Consider the following 20,925-nt stretch of genomic DNA (forward strand, 5'->3'; position numbering starts at 1 on the left):
ATGTAATAGTACAAGATCCCAATTATGTATGTAAATGTATTTTATACCTAAAATGTACCAATAAACTTAATGGGGGAAAAAAAAAGAAAAGAAAAAAATGGAAATGAAACCTATGTAAATAGGGAAGGGTGGAGGTGGAGATGGGTGCACAGGCAATGGGTGAAAATATAAGAACCAAGATACATCATGTACAGGTAGAAGCACCCAATGATAAATATAAATGTGTTGTATACCTAAAATGTACCAATAAAAGAATTTAAGAAAAAAATATTCATTAATTGTGAAAATTTAGCAAAAGCTGCACTTGAAGGGCTGCTAACCTTATGCTGTTTTATTCAGTAGCACTAGTCGGTCTTTTTGTCATCACAATCTGATGCACTGTTCTTTTTACATATACGGGTCTTAGCATTATATTCTCTATCTTGTGTAAAAGTCATGGTTAAATTTAGTCTACAATTTCCCGTGGTTTAACAGTCAGTCATGTAAGAAACCTCTGTTCTCAATTACTTTTTTCAAGTTTTTAAACTATTTTCACATATTTATGCCTCCAGATGAAACTTTACATAATTTTGGTTGGTTCCCAAACCAGTTCTTTTGGAATTTTAATTGGGATGATGTTAAACAAATAGATTTAATGTGGAAATAATTTATCCAATTTTAATGTTTTTTTTCTTCCCTTTGTATTCTTCATTTGTATCTCTCTATTGATTTTTATTGATTTTTCCATAATAATCTTATCACTTTTTTGTTTGTGCTACTTTATGTCACTCTTGGTATTGTGTTTAGAATGTTTTTGTCTGCTGGTATTACCTTTTAATTGGCTGTTGTTATAAAGTAATCGGCTTTTGTTTTAATTACACTGAATTTTTAAATTTAGTTTGGCAGTTCTTTTTTAGTCCTGTAGCCTTGACTATTTAAAGAACTCTATCTCAGAATAATGTTAATTTCATCCCTCTTTTAATAGAGATGCTTTGTATTTATTTTTCGTATTATCATATTGAGTAGAATGTCTGGAACTACACTGCATTGATTATGTGCAATAGCCAGCACCCTTTGTTATGATTCACCATTTGTAATGATGCTGTTTATGTTGAACTTCAAGAGAATGCATTGTCTTGTTTTTAAATTTTTGGTGCATAGTTTAAAATAAGAAATGTTTTTGAATTTTACCAAATTTTATATATTCTCTTTGTATAGAAATAGTTCTTAATTTCTCAGTTACTATTATTGCTAAGTATTGCATGTTTATTTCCTTTCTACATGTCTCAGTTTATGATATTGTTTTATTTATGAATTTCTGAAGCTAACTGCTCCCTGAATTTTACTGAAATGACAGTGTTTAAGCATGTGGGTTTGACTGGGTAGTTTTGCTTCTAGAAATTGAGCAATAATCACTATCAGCAAATGATAAATGGCATCAGAAACAATAATTTTTCTCTTGACACTAGTGAAAGAATCTATAATACTGTCTCTCTTGATTTGGAATTTATAGACTTAGATCAGTAAAGATTGGTGCATATGAATTTCTTAAATTTCATAACATCTTCTCCAAGGTTAGTCCTTAGTGACTTATTATAGCTCTTGAATTTTTTATGAAAAATAAAATCTTTAAACGTTTTAGACTGCTGTGGGCCTAATGCTCTTACTATGAAGTTAAATATAAAAGCTAGGCAAATTGTGAGACATATGTACAAAGGAGTAATTGATCAGAATGAGTAAAATAAGGGACTATAAAATATAAATATGTGCACATGGCAACGGAAGCAGAATTAAGCTTATAATTTTAGATCTGTCACAGGTGCACAGAAGCTAAATAACTAATAGCAATTTTCACAGTAAGTATATTTCAAAAGATGAAAAATTTTAAATAGTTGAATATGTTAATATTTATTATACAGTTTTAGAATTCATACAACCTAAATCCTTATAGCACTCACCACCTGTACAGTTTTGTGTGTTTCCCAGCACAGGTATCAGTGAGAAAGAATCACTGAATGAATGATAAATGGCTTCTTTCTGAAAATTGTTCAGATTCTTTATGGAACACTTAACAAATGCAAAGATGAAATTTCTGAGTTCAGGAAAGACACACAAAATGAAAAACAACAATGTTAGGAGATTTAACATGTTTTCTACAAAAACAATTTTAAATATTTTAAGTTTTAAGCATGTTCTGACAAAGGATTTCATGAAGAGCTTGCTTTATGTAAGCATAGTTTATTGAATTGTCAAGATATTTGCTGATGTATTCATGCTGCTTTCAGAACTCGAAACCTTATAAATTCAAAAGAAAATGATAATTATTTCAGTTTCAAATACCAAGCGAAGTCAATTAAAGTAAAATTTGGCAATAGCGTGAAGTGGTTAGTAGTCTTTTTGTATATTTCTTTTTTTATTATAAACAATAGAGTAAATGCATTAGTAAATATTTTCAGTATTCCATAACTTTAATGCTGAAGCTATATTGTAAATATCCGACTTCTTATAACCAAGAATACTCTTTAACTGTTGTTTCTCACTCTTGACAGATCTTGGTCTCAACAATAAATTCGTTGGGGAAGTGTCTAATCTTCCAGCATTTATCAATGGCACGTTTGTTGAAACCTGGGAGAAATGTACAAAAAAGTGGCTTTTGAATTTTTGATGTATATGAAAAAATACATAAACTTGCTCTTCACTTTTCTCTGAACTCTATCTTCACTCTTTTCTATCATCCCAATAACAGGGCGAAAGAAGTGATAAATTGCTTACCTAGTAAAAGGTCTCTGCGGCGAAGGCGGAAGGATTTTCTGTTGTTGCAAAGTTGGTAAATGAAGCTGCCTAGGTTACTGACATCACGAATTTCTTCAACAGCAACCAGGTCTTCATGAACCACATAAGTACGAGTCAAGTATTTGCCACTCTGTAAATGAAAAAAAAATTGAAATGAGAAAGTCTTAAAAATATTATTTCAATTCCTACCTATAACACAGTTTTTAAAAATACACATTTTAGAGTAATTTTAGAATCACAGCATGTTTATTACTTAGCTTTATTTTTGATTTACATGTAAATACTAATAAATTTCAGTATGATATTACCACATATTCATACAATGTGGACTGATTAAATCTAAATTCACTTGATCCACTGGCCCACTACTCCCTTTCCAACTTTTATTAATATTTGTAACTATTCTACATTCAAGTAGTTGATTTTTAGCTTCCACATATGAAGGAGAACAAGAAGTATCTGTCTTTCTGTCTGGCATATTTTACTTAACATTATGTCCTCCAGTTCCATCCATTTTGCAACAGCATACTTTTTTATTCAAAAATTATTTCAAATAAATGAAATATTTTGGCTGAACTCATTAATTTTTCAGGATTAGGACACAAAATTATTTGGAAATGCTCATAGGAAAAATTGCCCTTCAAAATACGTACTGCAAGTTTGCCAAAGAACTCCACCAGATTCTTTGGAGGCATAACAATGGAGGTATTCAGGGGCATCAGATAGCAGTTCCCCAGGAGCAAGTCTAGGTAAGCAGTCATTCCCTGTTGTGGAGAGGTAAACGTTGAGTAAAATGGAAGTAGGGAGATAAATCTTTTTCAAAGGAGAAAGCGATCAACAGATAGAGGAAGGGGGGAGGGGAGAGAATGGAGATAAAAAAAAGTAATTAAGATGTGTTATGCACAACTCCACACAAGGAACATACACATTATGTAACATACTCATGTACTAATAAAGAAAATGATCTGAAAAAAGCAAGTTGAAAGTAAAAAAATAAAGAAGAGATCAACACCATAGATTTTTTGACCACCATTAGAATAAACAGCTATATTTTCCAAATTTAACTAATGTGTATTCAATAGCAAAACAATTAAAAGGCTTTGCTTCAAGTAGTGTACATTTGTGAATGAGCTTAATATTTGTCATAAACTAGAAAAAAAAAGAATTCTAGAATACCTCTAAGAATGAGAAACCCACCTTTTCAAAGTCATGAATGATTGCTGCAGGATCACTATCAGAGAAACTGGGAACAGGCACATCAATGATTGCAATGTTGTCATCCTCACGAATGTCAGCCTCCTCAGTTACAGGCAGGAAGTAAGGCTCTCCTCCACGAAAAGAATTTACAGGGTCCTCAGAATCAAAGAAGCACATCTCTCCATGGTAAATGGTGCTCTGAAAGACAAAAGAAAAGTTCAAACTTTCTAATATCAGTACCATGACATTTGAATAATTTCATACACTTAAATTTATTGTATTGTATGTGAAGCTGAGATTTGTTGATTATAATTGTCACTATGAAGAAAAATCAATCTTATGGACTGAAATGTAATTTGAAAACTTTCCTTAAATCCTCATTTCTCTGATGATAACCACAGAATTATTTAAATTGAGACTTAATATATAACAAGAAGTAATTCAAAATAGAATAAATTATAATTATTATTACCTTGGGTACGAAGTATTTGTAAATGCAGGCTCCACCAACAGTAAATCCTGCCAAGATGAATGAAAGGCCTAAGAGAGTAAGCATACATCTCTCAGAGGTGCCCTCATTTTCTTCGGTGGCAATTTGAAGCTCCTATTTATTAAAAATCAAAATAAAAAACCAAACCAGATTGTAGTTTTTGATATTTGTTACTTCATACAATTTATCTCCCTTGAAACCCAAGATATTCAAAAAGGTAGCAAGTCACCCTAGTCTAAAATCATTTCAGTACAACTTATGATCTCTAATAGAGGTGACAATATCTCCAATTATTAAAACCTTCCTTTCCAAACTCAAATACAGATATGAAGTAACTTCAAACTATGCACTCCTAGAATCACACTAAAAGTTATTCATTGATCCGTTACATTCTATTTCTATTTCAAAACACTTAACATAATATCTACTGTGAATAAATTTCTAATGCATTATACAGTATTGTTAACTGCGATATAGGCACCATGTGGTATAGCTACAGAGATAAATTTATGTCTTTTTAAATAAATTGAAGTAGTTACCTTTTAGACTTGTATAGTAATATATTCACCAACTTTCTGAAATATAATTATTCTTCATTACTATTTTTTGTAAATCACTTTATTTGCCAACTTAAAGGATAATTAGTATCTTTTGATTTGTTAACTAATTTTCAAAAGGCTGTTTTCTCAAAATTAGCCTTTAAAGGAAAACATTCTAAAAGAGGGGTATATGCTATTTCCTCTTATTTTAGAAATTAAAATATTGAAAGCAGAGTTATACTTCTTAATATCATCCAATATTTTACAGCTGTGTATTGCATCAGTGAAACAATTTTTACAAACCTTGGGTTAAAAACTAGATTTTAAAGTACAGATTTTCTACACACAAAATCTGCCTGTGTAATGGTGACTTTAATATACTACAAGCGCTGAGGATTTAGCTCAGTGGTTCCGTTGCCTGCCTCGCAAGCGCAAAGTCCAGAGTTCGATCTCCGGTACCAAAAAAAAAAAATAATAATTATAAAAAAATAAAATATAACAAAATAATAATTTTCTTAGGAATTAGAAGAAGAAAGGTCCAAAAGAAAGAAGTAACTGCTTAACTGTACCTTTCCCACTGCAGTGAACTGGAGGGCTTCCTAGTCTCTTTTTTGTAATTTCAATGTATTTCTCACCAGTATTAATACACAATGGCGACTAAATGGAGTCAGCAAATCTGGGACCTGATATTCCAAGAGTAAATTGCTAAGACAGGTATATGAATAGAATTGTTTTATCTTTTCTACAATTGACTATTTTTCATGACAACTACTGTAATGTCTATAAGATCTAACTAACTTTAAGGTAATTTGATGAAAATAAATGCATGAATTTGAAGTTAAAATAGAAAAAAAAAGTCAGACAATCATTTGATTTTTTTCAAAAAAAGATTTTTCATTAAAACCCAACATTTGATTTTCACATTTTCTCAGCTAAATTTATTTAAGTTCATTCCCTCCATTAATACTCTAAATTTGATGTCTTTGCTTGGCCCCAATAATTTTGATCTTTTAATTATTTTTATTAAAAATCTAAACTAAAATTAGCACTACAAAGACAAAATTTTAAATTTTGATTGGGAATCACCATAATCTAGAGCTGGAGGCTTATAAACTGTATTTTAGATAATTAAGTTTATATTCAGAAAGATGAAGTGGTTTGTTCTGTCACAAAATGGCTTAATTTGAAATTCTCAGGGGAATAATTTTTTTCTGGCAACTGAGACATGAAAAGATCAATTTACATTGTAATTTCATTTTGTTTTCCAATAATTCAGGAAAGTTATTATTAAGCAGGTTCTAAGTATGAAAGTCTCAATTCCATAAATTATCACTAACTAGTAGGACTAAGGGGTTTTTGTTATCATTTAAATTTGTTTTCAAGATCAGGGTTATGGAAGCCATTAATTAGCATAGCTTATTTCTCTCTGAGGAGTTATTTTAAAGTCATTGTACACCACCACCAACATAATATTCTATTATTTTCAACCTCTGATAATCTAATTGATCAATATATAACAATGTAGTGTGTTAAGTATTATTGTCAGTGTCCTATAGTGTTCAGCTTTGAATGTGGAAGCTTCCTCCAAATCTAAAAAAAGAAAAATAATTGAAGTGCAAATGATTTTTTGTTGTTATTGTTTATTCTACATTACACTATAGTCCTGGCTAAAGTATTACTTGCATATTAACTAAATCTATCTAAAAGTCATGGAGTTTTTGTAGGTGATAGGGAAAAGGGGGATTACTGGGTTGCTATATTTAACTGCTGGCATCTAACTAGGCCTCCCCAAAAATCTGACCATGTCTTTTACAAAATTAGTAGGACAACCACATAGTTTACCTTCTGTGATTTAATGAAAACCTCAATAATGCAAAGAGGTATTACTTTTGAATTTTAAAGTGTATAGTGCACAAAAGTTAGCTTGATTGCAAAGTTAAATATTGAAAGTTTCCTTATTAAAGGTTGTGCATAATCATACTAGCATTGAAAATTGTGTTCATAATAAAATTTTACTACATGGGTTCTCATTTCACTCATAGCACTTTTCAAATCTACACACTGAATGCAATAGTTAAAACTTTCTGAAGAGAACGAGTTAGGACAGATCACCTTGCAGAGTTTATAGAATCAAAGGAGAATATGGTTGCCTTTTAAAATTGAAATTTAACTGAAAAAATTTAGTAGTAGTTTACAAATCCTGCAAACATGGTAGGCATTTAAACTAAATTTAAAAATAGGACAAAATAAATAGATTTTAACTTTTTGGGGGGATAACTTCCCCCTGTTCCTGGCAAACTTGGTAGTTTAAATTGCAGCACTAGACATGCTTCAGAACTCTATATGGGTGAAGTAGTATATTGCTCAACAAGAAATAGCTAAAGGAAAAGGAATAAAAAAGTATCCTGAAATTTATTTTTACATAAGAATTTTTCCTTAAGGAAATGCCACTCTGAAAACACACAAGATTTTTACAGTAAGAGGGCACAGTGAGCGCCCAAAACTCGAATTAAGACCAAACAAAACTGTAACGGCTCCTTTACCTAATGCTTAATGCCTCCTATGACCAAGGGAAAAATTGACAATACACGCACACATGCACACTTGTCCCAATCTTTGTAGCTGGGAATTGAACTTGACCTTTACCCCCGCTCTAGCTCTCCAAATAGCGATCCTAGAAAAACTTAGATTTATCTAATTTCACCCACGTCAAAAAGAATGAAAGAAAACTTAAGTCTCTTGATATTACTCACCCCTTCTGTATGCTCTGCCTATGTACTAGCTATATCCCTGGAGCTGGGGACAGCGCAGATTGTCTCTGGATACCTAACCCCCACCTGTTCCCCAGGTGAAAATGAGATCAAGTTCCAAGGAATCTCCTCAAACTCCTTCCAACTTCTCTCAGGGATAAGCGGTATGAACTGGAATCCTCAGAAAATGAAGGGACTCGCAGTGGGGAATGGGGTATGGCAGGCAGAAGGTGGTCAGAGCAGACTAAATAGGGAGACAAGGCAAACCCAAGGGACCATGTAAAGAGGCCTAACACCAGAGTCAAGAACTTCTGGGCAGCCTGCGTTTTGTCGTCTTCCACATGTCCCCTTTTCTCCCCTTCACACACCCCATTTTCAAATCCTAGCAGGCAGAGAGGGCCACACTGGGAACAGATACCTTGCCGGTCAGGATCTGTGCTCTAATCGTGCGGCTCACCAGGACCTCCACGTCTTGCCGTGACTCCTCCTTCTGCACCCCTGAGGGGGTGTTGAAAGCGATTTTCACCATAGTGAATCTTCTGGCTGCGCAGTAAGGCGTGGCTGGATTCAGCGTCTTAGGCTGCAGGTTACAGGAGATCACACTTGCCCAAACACTACCTACTTTCTCACCAGTCTGCCTAATGTGACTGCAAACACAGGTCTGGGAATACTTATGGGGCACTCCCAAGATTGATGAGAGACTGTGGGCGGGCCCAGGGAGATGCTGGGGTGGGGGATGGCTCGAGTGCTCCAGTGGGGAGGGGTGGGAGTATGGGATGGTAAGTTGGCAGTGAAGAAGAGGAGGGGAAGTGGAGTCCATGGCCTGCTGGGGCTAAATGTTCCTCACCTGCACCCCATGCATGCTCCCACCCATCCTCTGCACCCTCAGATAAGAACAAGTCAGGAAGGAAGCCTGTGGTGTACTGTCTTTTTCTGCCTTCATCTAGACCACAATAGCCCCTGACTCTTACTCTGTTTTCCCAAAGTTGTGCTTGGCCCCCTGCAAGGGCCGGATAGTAACTTGGCACCAACCCCAGCTTCCTGAGCTCTGTACCCACACCCACCTAGGCCCCAAAAGCACAATTCTGTCAGTGTTCTGCACCTTTATAATAATATTTTCTCTTTAAAGAGCACCTAGAAGCTGGTTTATAGTTACTTGGTTCATTCTCTCAAAAGTTATTTTTTCTTGGGCTGGGGATTTAGCTCAGTGATTTTGCTGCCTGCTGCGCAAGAGCAAGGACTTGAGTTCAATCCCCGGTACCAAAAAAAAAAAAGTTATTTTTTCTTTATTGCATTGAAAGATGGGACTCCTGTCTCCTCATGTTCTCACTTTGCAGAAAGATCATGGGGTTACAGAGAAAGGTGGAAATCTCAAAATGAATCAGTAAAGTAATACAAATTTTTTTCACTCTTTCTGGTCAGAGAAACTAGAGGAAAGTCTTAGCTTAGTGGCTGTTTCTTGTAAGCTACCAACTATGAAGCCTACAGGGAAAAACAACGGTGTGTGTGTGTGTGTGTGTGTGTGTGTGTGTGTGTGTGTGTGTGTGGTGTGCATGCATGCATGGGTATGTGTACCTATTTTTTTAGGGAGAGAGGGGATACAAAATTTAGCCAGATGCTAATGCAACTCTAAGGTGGAAAACAAAACAAAGCAAATCCCAATAACTTTAAAGCAGCTGAGTAAGAAATCATTATTGGAAAATTCACATGGGCACCTAGGGTAATCGAGCTATTTCTCCAAAGTCAGTCCTCCCAGATTAATGATACTGATAGAGAACCTCATCATATGAAATTCAGGCTGCAGAGGTTGATGATTGTGAATTGTGGTAAAGAGTTTATAAATCGTCCTGCTGAAGAAGACAGAAGAGGATTCTCTTATGTGAAGACAATAACACAAAACAAATCCCAACAAAACGAAACACAGAATTTTCAAGGGAATTCCCCATCTACCCATCTGTTTAGCTAAAGAGGTTTGAATATGGGAAGAAGGCCTACTCCTCTGTCCAAAAAATTCCAACTTGAAGTCTTTCCCACTGAGGTTTCCTTCACTCTGAAGCCCTCTCCTATCTCTGCTGTGGGAGGTTTGTGAAGACTGCCTTCATTTTCTCAGATAAGTCACAGATGTGAAAATGGATAAAGGTGAACAGCAAGGACCCCATCCTTACATAAGACCAGAACCTCATGAAGCAGGATGTTTGATTTTGTTTAGAAACATTAGCATTTTGTGTTCTTTCATTTATTTTTACTCCAAGTCAGGCTATTATAATTTCACACTTGTAAGGCAATCTTTAGTGTAGGCAGAGGAAATCTTCCTAGTATTTTTCTCTTTACAGTTACTTTCTTTTTCAGAGCACCTTTATGACAACTCAGCTAGAATCTGTGCTACTTTGACTCTATGATCCACACTACATGCATAGCTAAATAAATGGTTGATCTTACATATTTATCTATGAAGTGCAGAATGATGGGCCAGATTCCAATATATTACCTTAGTATATCTTTTATGAATATAGGTAGGAGAAGCAGGAAATGTTTCCAAAAGAATAGACCCAAACTCTGATAGCAACAAAGGGAATATATGATCAGTTGCTGAATATATAATCTTAAGTAATTCACTTCATCTTAGGCTTCATTTTCCAACTGTGTATCTTGCTGCTATGGGGATATGTAACAATTCAGGTGGAAATACCATTTAAATTATTAGGAAAACAATAAAAGAGAGAAATGGTTGGGTATCCTAGGGTTATTTAGTATATAACATAACCCATGTTTTAAGCTGATAAAAATTATTTCAACTGTCCTTTAGCTTCTAGAGCTGCTTAAGATCTCATGGTATCTGAATATAATTCTTTTTATTAAAGTTCAAAATTTTAAGAATGGTCTCATATATTGACATATAGCTAAAATTCTGAATTTGAAGAATTTGTCTGTATTGAATTTGGTAACACTACATCCCCCTTCCAGAATTCCACCCATACCTCTCTAGGATCTTGCCACCACTGAACATATGTGATTCAGGCATTGTCCCAAGTTAGCAGATATCATCCCTACCCTCTCTGTATACACAGGTAATATCTGTGTTAGATCATAAAGTAGCCACAGTACCCATTGTTAAAGTCCATTTCAGGAAGGGCAAGTAATGCCTGTATTTTTTAAAATTTCAAAATATCAGCTCCCACATGTTCATTTGGATGAAGCAATAGTAAACATACTTTCATCTAATAAAAATGGATCTTATTTGTTGTTGTTGTTGTTGTTGTTTGAGAAAGAGTCTTGCTATGTAGTTCAGGCTGGTCTTGAACTCATGGCAATCTTCCTGCCTCAGCCTCCTAAGTACTGGGATTACAGGCACGTGCCACCATGCCCAGAAAAATGGATCTTATTGATTAATCTTTTTCTTATATTCTCTCTTTCCCAGAAAAAACTGCTCATTTCTTAGAATCAATTTCTCTCACTTACTTGTTTTTGGAAACCTTGGGGATCTGGTTGTCATGCTAAATTCAGCTCACATTGCAAATCATGTCTGAATGTACACCATTCAAGTTTACATGAATTTCCTGTTCTCAAATTACAGATGATGACTAAATTATTATAACTTGCATTGAATGGAACACAGCATACAATTGCATGACTAGCCATAATGTCAACTTTGTGTGAATGATATGCTGAAATTACCACAGATTCAAGGATGCAAAGCTGAAGCTATTAGGAACATCTGTGACACCATTTCTCTCATGAATTCATTTACTCATTTATCAAGTATTTACCAAGAATGTACTATATGCCTTCTACTACAATCACCATAGAAATACAGTGATAATCAACAGTTACAACACACATCACTTTGTCAATGGCAATAACATACATGTCACAGGTTCTTCAGTATTTGTAGTGAGAACACTGGCCCTATTCTGTGGAGTAGAGGGCAAAGAAACTAAAAATAAGCAGAGTTGTCCCACCTACTGTCAGTGCTACTGGAAATATTTAAATCCCTAGCTTGCTTGTTACAGCTTTACACCTAGTCCTCTATTGAAGAAAATTAATTTTTCAGAAAATGAATTGAGAAATCAATTAGGAGGCACTCATATATTCCAGGTGAGAGGTGATAGACTATACTGTGGAAGGTGGTGTTAGCTATGAAGATTCCATTTTAACTTTACCCTCCACCGTAAAGGACAAGATATCAGCTCTGGGAATACTCTGTCCCTGCCAAGCCAAATGCTTATCTTTAAAGATTGTCCTGTGCCATGATGAATGTTCTTTTACCCAGAGATATAAAGAACTAAAAGAACAGGGAAATTCTAGAGAATGGGGAAATTCCAAAGAAAAGAGAAGTGGACGTTTCTGTATCAAGGCCAGGACTAAAAATAGCCACAGCCTGTTCAGTGTATAAAAGATCCAGGAAAAATAAACTTGGGCTCTCAGTCTCTCTGGGAGCCCTCCCGACTCTATCTCTGTGTCTTTCTTTTTCTTCATCCTCACTCCCCCATTCAGGTGCTGTTCGACAAGTGATGGCGGGCTCCTTCACTATACTAATGATTGAGATACTGCAAATAAAAAAACAACTTCCAAAGAGGTTTAGGACTCCTACTTTAAAAGGCTTGATGCTAGAAAAAAGGAGGAAAATTAGGATGCTTATATGCATATATGAAGGGGAAAAATGAGGAAAAAATTTTGTTTTGAATGATTGGAAATCAGAAACTTGAAAAATGGTAGTGCCCCTGGTAATTATACTAAACATTTATTGTACACCAAAAATTATGGTTTTGGCACTAAGACCTTTAAATTGATTACTTATTATTTTTAAAAATTAATTTAATGGGGGCCGGGGATTTAGCTCAGTGGTTCCAAGCACCTGCCTCAAAAGTGCAAGGTCCCGAGTTTGATCCCCGGTACCAAAAAAAAATTAATTTAATGGTACACTTTTGTTATACACAATGATCATATTCATCATAGAGAATTTTTACCTGTACATAATGTATCTTTATACTTCTTTTTTCCCCATTTCCCTCTAGTCCATTCAACCCTTCTTCCCCTCCTTTCTATCATTTTATTCTTTAAGTCAACTCTGGAAAACATTATTTTGTGCCCCCTTCATTTATGAGTAATCTGAATTTATGAGAAGTAGATAACTTTCCCAAAGTCAAATTCTATCTCAGGTTACCTGATTCCATTATTTCTATTCTAAACTATATTGCCTTCATGGCACCAAAACATGAAAATATCAAGAAGGGAATGGTTTTGAAAGTGGAAAAAATAATTTGTATATTATTTAAGGCAATAAGGGGTGAATTGCCTGCCTATTTTTTAAAACAGGGATTCTTGCTTAAGATTTTGATTATTATTAAGTGCATTTGGAATCCATTTAAAAGTTTCTCTCTTACTCATGAAAATGTACTACTCATCCTGAAGCATTTTTTCTGTGTTCTGCAGCTGTGTATGCTTCATTGTTGTTCATAGCAATTCTTGGCATCACTTGACAATTGGCTTTGTCAGACATCAATGACACTAGCCTAAAACCTTCAACCCAAGAGGAATGTTTAAAGGAAGCTGAGTGAGGTTACACCAGAATGAGATACCTTTTTAGCTGCCATGTACAGTTTTCAGGAGTGGGTAAGTAAGCATTTCACAGCCAAACTAAATTGAACATTTTATTAAAGCTTAAAAGCTTGAAAGTTAAGTTGGGAAATAAAAAGTTCTAATTCAGAATGAACAATGACATTTGTGTCATTAGCAATTTTTATTTTAAAATGTCATTACTCTAATCTTCCCTATTTAGTACCATCTTTTAAATTATATATCTCAGTGTCAAATGTGAGGAAAGAAACCAGTGTTTATAATAGTATAATTCACAATAGAAGCAGTCTATATGTCCATCAATAGATAAATGGATAAAGAAAATATGGTGTCTATGTAATGGAATATTACTTGGCAATAAAGAAAGATAAATACAAGACATTTGAAGAAAAATAGATACACCTGGAAAACATAATGTTATGTGAAATAAGTCAGACACACAAGCTTAAATACCATATGGTTTCTCTTATTTGAGTAATTTAAAGTACAAATAAAGAGCAAAATAAAAGATTAATAAAAGGAATCAAGGAGATAGATCTTTTGCAAATGGGAAGGGGTCTAAGAGACCAAGAGTAAGAGGAGGGGGGGAAGAGAAGTGGATGTAAAAAGATTTAAGATATATCATGAACATATAATAAATACCCATAATGAATGTAAACAATGTATGTGATTCAACAGCAACTAAAAGTACTAATAATAACAGTAATAATGAAAATGGGGAAAAAAGGTGTAGAGACAGGAAGGGAGAAGGGTGGGGAGGGAAAAGGTAATAAAAAAATCAAGCTATGTTAATAACATGTACCTACCCCTTAAGATGAAGCTAAAGTTTATGTACTGAAAATATATACTAATAAAATCAAACGAAAATATTAAACCAATACTATAATAAATGTGCTGAGACTATGAAAAGAGTGTGATTCTGCTACTCACAGTATTTTTTTCCAAAGATGACTTCATGCAAGAAAAACTTTAGAATTCCAAATCTGCATTTCAAATGCAACTAAAAATCTTCCAAGAAGTTCAAAATAAAGAAAACCACATTGTTCTTACATTTATGTAGGAAATTCAACAAAGCCAAGAAATTATTCCACTGTGTAAGCCAGCTTTCTGCCAACTGTGACAAACCATCTGAGATAATAAATCAGGGAAGACAAAAGTTTCATTTTGGTTTCACACATTTCAGTCTGTGGTCACTTGGATGGCCCCATTGATTTGGGTCTGTGGCAGCATAGTACATCATGGATTAAGAGCATGATGGAGGAGGGTTATTCACCTCATGGTGACTGGGAAGAAAGGAGACATAGAGGAAGAGAATAGGCTGGGATTCCAATATTTTCTTCAAGATCACGCCTCCAATTATGTAAGTTTCTTCCACTGTGTCTCACCTCCTAGAGCTTCCATCACCTTCCAATTATGCAAAAGACTGGGAACCAAGGCTTCAACACAGACCTATGGGACACATTTAAGATCCAAATCAACCAGGGCTACAATTTTTCCCACTGTTACTTTCTCTACTTGTCTTCTCACTGTTACTTTCTCTGCTTGTCTATCTCTATTTCTCTCCTTTTGTCTGCTACTCCTTGCTGTGTGTGTGTGTGTGTGTGTGTGTGTGTGTGTGTGTGTGTGTGTTTTAGGGGACATAGTCTCTTAAGTCTTGTTTCTCTAAATCACACAACCATCTTGGATATCCAAAGAGATTTTTAACTGGAAACCTCCAAATCAAATCTGTCATACTTTGTATGTTGATGCTATATAGCACATGGTAGTACAGTTCTTCTCATAACCTACTCCACTATAAACTGAAAGAATATTGGCATTACTCTTAGTCCTTACATTAATTTCTCTGTTTTATGAGTGGTGTCTACTGAGTTCATAGTTTTGGCTTGGGATCCTGGAGGAAAATGTGAAGAACCACTTTTAGAAGACAAATTGAAGTTTTTGTGTTTCTGAAGTGACAACAGAGATTGTGGAATTCACTTTTGCTGAGCATGAAGCAGGTTTGTGTAGTGATACTATTTTAAATAGTATCTTGCTGTATCACTCGGTGCTTACTAAAGAAACAGATTTAATGCAAGATATACAAATATATAAGATCTTACAATATTGGCTTACAATAGCTACCCACAGAGTTAGATGTGGAAGAGTGCAGAAGGTCTGTCTGCTCACTGGAGATCTGAAGGATCCACTCGAAGGCCTAGGGCTCACTGTGGTGTCCCATGCAAGTCCATACCAGGAGGCCAAAGGGTCTGCAAAGGGAGACTGAATGGTCATTGCCGGAGGCTGAAGGGTCTATTCCAGAAGGCTGAAGACATCGTCTAAGGTGAAGGCAAAGAAGACTGAAGCTCCTTTGAAGAAACAAAAGCAATCCTTCCTTACTGATTTCCCTTTTATACCATTATGGTAATAATCCTCCTTAGGGTGAATCTCCCACATCCAGAACTATGCTGAGCCAATTTAGCTGGGTATCTCTTACTTACGTTGACACAATCAAGTAACTATCATAATCCACACCTTATAAACTTGACAATCAGACACATTTTTTTAAACCTTGGTCTCCAGATAAAAAGACAAGTGCACAATTATATCTAACATGTTATAACTATCTTGCATACAAACAGAAATGCACTAATTTCCTCCCCAGAATAGAAGACAAGTTTTCTTTGGGTGATGCTTACTCCTAACATTTCATAACTTTTATAATATAGATTTAACAAAATTTAAGGCCCAATATTAAGTCTATCAACATTATGTTACATTGGGAGCATATTAGGAGAGAACTATTATAATTACAATCTTCATTTCTGTTGCTGATCATGAGGTCATAGATGGTATTTAGAAATACCTTCTTCTACTACCCATTCTGTATTCCCTTGGACTTCAGCAAGCACCTCAGCAGAATTTGGTTCTTTCTTTAGTGGGGTGGCCTATACCTTCATTCTTCAACCTTCTGGACCATTTGTCATTCTGCCTGGATTGAGTTCTTGTAGTTTCCCATTGACTAAAAACAGGGCATGGTAATACTAGGAGGCACCCTAAAGGATCTCCTGCACTCCAGGTATATTCTTTCTTTCTTCCATTGTGGAATAATAGTCTAATTTCTCCTTGATAGTCTGGGTCAATCACTACTGCCAACACTGTGACTCCTAATTTAGCTTGTTGCCTCAGAAGCATAAGGAGTCCAAAATGACCATGGGGGAGTCTTAGCTTGCAGTTCAATGATATCATTGTTGTGCTTCCCTCTACAAGCCTTCTGTCCTCTGGAATTAAGTCTTCTAAGCCAGCAGAGCATAAAGTCACAGGAACAGTAAGCAAAAATTTTGCTGGTGGATCACTGGAAGTAATGGTAAGTGCTACCATTTGCACTCCCACCCCTTGATTCCTGGACCCCTGAATCCTGCCTATGAGAGAAACAGTACTATATAGTGGATATACATCAATGCATATACAATCTTTTGAAGAACCTTGCCCCAGCCCTGCAAGCTATTAGCACCTAGGTGGCACTGAAACTGTGTCTTCAAAAAGTCATTCCTATCTTTCTAAGAATCCAATCACTTCTGGATTGTGAGGAACATGGTAAGACCAGTGAATTCCATGATGGTGGATAAGGCATTCTGTGAGTCCACAGATGGTAGATTTGGCAGAAGGATTACATGCAGAGAGGATGAATCCATATCCAGAATAAGCGTCTATGCCAGTAAGGATAAAGTACAGTCCTTTTCCGTGATGGATGCAGTCCACTACAGTCAAGCTGCCACCGGGTCACATGCTGATCACCCTGGGGAATGGTGCCATACTGAGGACTCTGGTGGTTTCTGCTGCTGAGATATTGAGCATTCAGCAGTAGCTATTGTAGCCAGATCAGCCTTGGTAAGTGGAAGCTCATGTTGTTGAGCTATGCATAACTTCCATTACTGCCACCATTGCCACTTTGTTCATGAGCCCATTGGACAATTTCAAGGGTGAATGAAGAAAGAGGTTGATCACTATCTGCAGAGAAGGTCATCTTATGCACTATATTGCTAAAGTCCTATTCTGTTGTGGTCACTTTCTGGTGTCTGTTTGCATGAGATACAAATATTTTTATATCCTTTTCCCATATGGAGAGGTCTATTCACATATCTCATCCCCAGATTTCTTTGTCACCAATTTTCCTCTCATTTTTCTTTCAAGTTCCTCACCATCCAAACAGACCACTGGCTACAGCCCATGAATCAGTATACAGCCACATATCTGGCCTTTTTTTTCCTTCCAGGCTTTGCCCACTGTGAAGATTTCACTTCACCCCTGTCATTCAGAGATGTCTTGGAAAGGGGCCCTAATGCTGCAGCTTTCCACCTGTGGGTGGTACATGCATAAGGTGCAGAACCATCCATTAACCAGGCCCTAGCCTTCTCTTCCTCTGACAGCTGATCATATGGTATACCTCATGAGGCCATAGGCACATACTGGGAAACAGAAGGCAATATAACAGGAGTAGAAACCATGGCTATCTGGACAACTTCTTCTTTGTGTAACTTACCTGTACCCTCTCAATGTCCTTGGGCTAGATCAAGTATATACCCTTTCCATTTAATGATAAAATGTTGCTGTGCATGTCCAACCTTATGACTCATTGGATCAGAAAATACCTAGCTTATGACAGGCAGCTCAGGTTGCATGGGAACCTGATGTTTCATGGTCAAGCACTCAGTTTACACTAAGGCCCAGTAGCAGGCTAAGAGCTGTTTTTCAAAGGGAGAGCAGTTATCTGCAGAAAATGGTGGAGCTTTACTCCAAAAACTTAAAGGTCTCTACTGCAATTCATTTATGGGGGCTTGCCAGATACTCCAAATAGCATCTCTACTTGCCACTGTCACTTCAAGTACCATTACATCTGCTGGATCATATGTCTCCACTGGCAGAGCAGCCTGCACAGCACCCTGGAGCTGTTGTAGAGCTTTTTCTTGTTCTGGGCATCACTCTAAACTAGTAGCTTTCCAAGTCACTCAGTAAATGGGCCAGAGTAAAACACCTAAGTGAGGGATGTGTTGCCTCCAAAATCCAAATAGGCCTGCTAGGACTTGTGCCTCTTTTTGAGTTGTCCCAGAGCTGATGTAACAGCTTATATTTTACCTTAGAAGGGATATCTCTACATGCCCCATACCACTGGACTCCTAGAAATTTCACTGAGGTAGAAGGAATTCAAATTTCACATAGATTTATATCCCATCCTCTGGCTCTCAAATGCTTTGCTAATAAATCCAGAATGGATGCTACCTCTTGCTCACTTGATCCAATCAACATAACATCATTAATGTAATTGACTAGTGTGATACATTGTGGGAGAGAAAGGCAATCAAGATCCCTGAGAATTAAGTTATGACACAGGGCTGGAGAACTAATACAATCCTGCGGTAGGACAATGAAAGTGTATCGCTGGTCTTTCCATCTCAAAGCAAATTGTTTCTGATGGTTTGTATGGATAGATATGGATAAGGCATTTTCCAAGTCAATAGCTTCATACAAAATATCAGAGGATGTGTTAGTCTGTTCAAACAAGAACATCACATCTGGTATAGCAGCTGCAATCTGAGTTACCATATGATTTGGTTTGTAGTAATCTCCTATCATTCTCCAAGATCCATCTCTCCTCTGCAAAGATTACATGGAAGAAAGACTACCTTGTATTAGTGTTGAGTTCCAAAAAGGTGACTTTTGTGAGGTGGAAGAAGGGAGTATCACAGATGTTACATACCTCTCTGAATCAGATATCCACAGAGGTTTCTGTTTTCTCAGCATAAGCCAGGAGTGAGGAGATGCTGAACATCTTTTCAGTCTCAACTTCAAATACTTCTTTCCTTCAGATTTTCTATCTACTCTGTTGACATTTTCACTTCAATTTTATTTTTCTATCTTCTTTACATATATGCTACATACGGGCTGAGGCAAACTGAACCCATAATTTTTTTTTAGGCAATAACCTTTATAGTACAGCCTCAGTGGCAAATTGCTATAAGGTTAAGAACTGGGTTAATAAAAAGAGAAAATGAATTGGTTTATGTGTGTGTATCTTTAACATTTAAATGTCTCTGTTGAATTCCCCTTGAATTATTGGCAGTGTTCAGATTATTGCTTGTTACAAAGAGGCTATGATTGAGCTTAAACTAGTAGTGTAACGATTTTTTATTATTGATCATTATTTTTCTCTGCAAAGAAACAAGAAGAAAAATGAGGGATAAGAATTAGAATTGAGGAGTATTGTACTCCCCATACTATCTCATTTCTTCAATCTACCAAGTAACAAATGTCTACTGAACTTCTTTTATGTGCTCAGTTTTGTTTTATGTAGAAAATACAGGAATATGAAGCATACCATTTGCCCCAAAGATGTTTAAAGTGTTCAGCAATAAAATAATAATATATACCATCTATATAGAATGACATAGGTTTTATAATCTTTATTTAATTTGATAATTTAAAATATTGATATTCATTTGAGCAGAGTTTATCACCATATTTAGGTATGTGAAGACACTGAGGTCATAGGTGTTCAGATGAAAATGTGGCAGATTTTAGTTTGGAACACAAATATCTTAACTTCAATTTCAGTGTTCTATCCACAACACCATGCTACTTTGAGATATAGCAGGTACCCCTGCCTTTCACCACAAGCACCACATATCATCAGTAGCAACTTGAATATATGACCTTAGTGATTACCAGATGAGGTTTCCATCTCCCCAAGAAATTTCATGTAAATCAATATCAACAGCATAAAAATTTCTAAGCTAGAACATGCAAAATGTTTCTGAAAAAAATTGCACATGTGATCATGAGGACATTTTGCTTATCATTACAATACAGCTACACTTAGCCCAGTGGACATGCAATGTTTCTTGGCTTGAGAAAGAAGAAAAAAATTTCAACCTTGCTGGATTTATTAACAGTGAACACAATCTATCCAGAAGGTTTATTCAGTCAGTGCTCTTTATCACTGCCCTGATCTTTGAGCAGTCTGGAGTAATGATTATAAGAATAGATTCTGGTGTCTTTTCTGTTTATTAGCAGACTGTCCTTGTTGCCTCATTAACTAGAGTCATATGTTAATTCCCAAATCAATTGTTGGCAAAGGGAATGAAATCCTCATGATTGGTATAACCTATTCAAAAGTCTAAGAAATGAATAAAGACCAGGCTTTTCAGGGGAAAGAAAAACCAGTTTCCTATAAATCAAAAGAAGAATGATAACCAACAATACATGTATAATTCTAACTAAAATAAAATAAGAAAAGAAAAAAGTAAGCAAAGAGAAAAAAAGGAGAAAAGAGCTTGCATAAACATCTAATGAAATCCTACAGAGCCTTGTCTTTATCAGTAAATCATTAGAACTTTGTGAATTTCAAAACAGAGAAGCCATGAATAAATCTTTCTTTTAGAATTGAGGTTTGGTCTCTCCATTTTGTATATGAAACACACTCATTGTAATAGTGCTTCTATTATTTGACATAAAATATCTTTGGTTATTCAAATAATAGGCCTTGAGTGCTTCCATATTTATACCCACCACTGTAAGAAATACATATTTAGATGGAAAAATGTAAAATAAGTTCAGCTTCTGAAAA

At 35.7% G+C, this 20,925-nt stretch overlaps 1 protein-coding gene across 1 annotated transcript; it reads right to left on the bottom strand.

Annotated features, from left to right (window-relative positions):
* Nucleotides 1-1,861: 1,861 nt before the first annotated feature.
* Nucleotides 1,862-8,416, bottom strand: Itm2a (integral membrane protein 2A). The gene is made up of 6 exons (XM_004867471.4): nt 8,167-8,416; nt 4,442-4,573; nt 3,970-4,167; nt 3,426-3,536; nt 2,752-2,902; nt 1,862-2,604 (listed from the first exon to the last, which is right to left on the bottom strand). The coding sequence occupies exons 1-6, from the start codon at nt 8,275-8,277 to the stop codon at nt 2,516-2,518; spliced, it is 792 nt and encodes a 263-aa protein (XP_004867528.1). The 5' UTR covers nt 8,278-8,416; the 3' UTR covers nt 1,862-2,515.
* Between the last annotated feature and the right edge of the window lie 12,509 nt (nt 8,417-20,925).

This window comes from Heterocephalus glaber, unplaced genomic scaffold (assembly GCF_053883595.1).
Source record: "Heterocephalus glaber isolate CG9 unplaced genomic scaffold, H.glaber_assembly_v1.0 deba00001613, whole genome shotgun sequence".
NCBI classification, from domain to species: Eukaryota; Metazoa; Chordata; class Mammalia; order Rodentia; family Bathyergidae; genus Heterocephalus; species Heterocephalus glaber.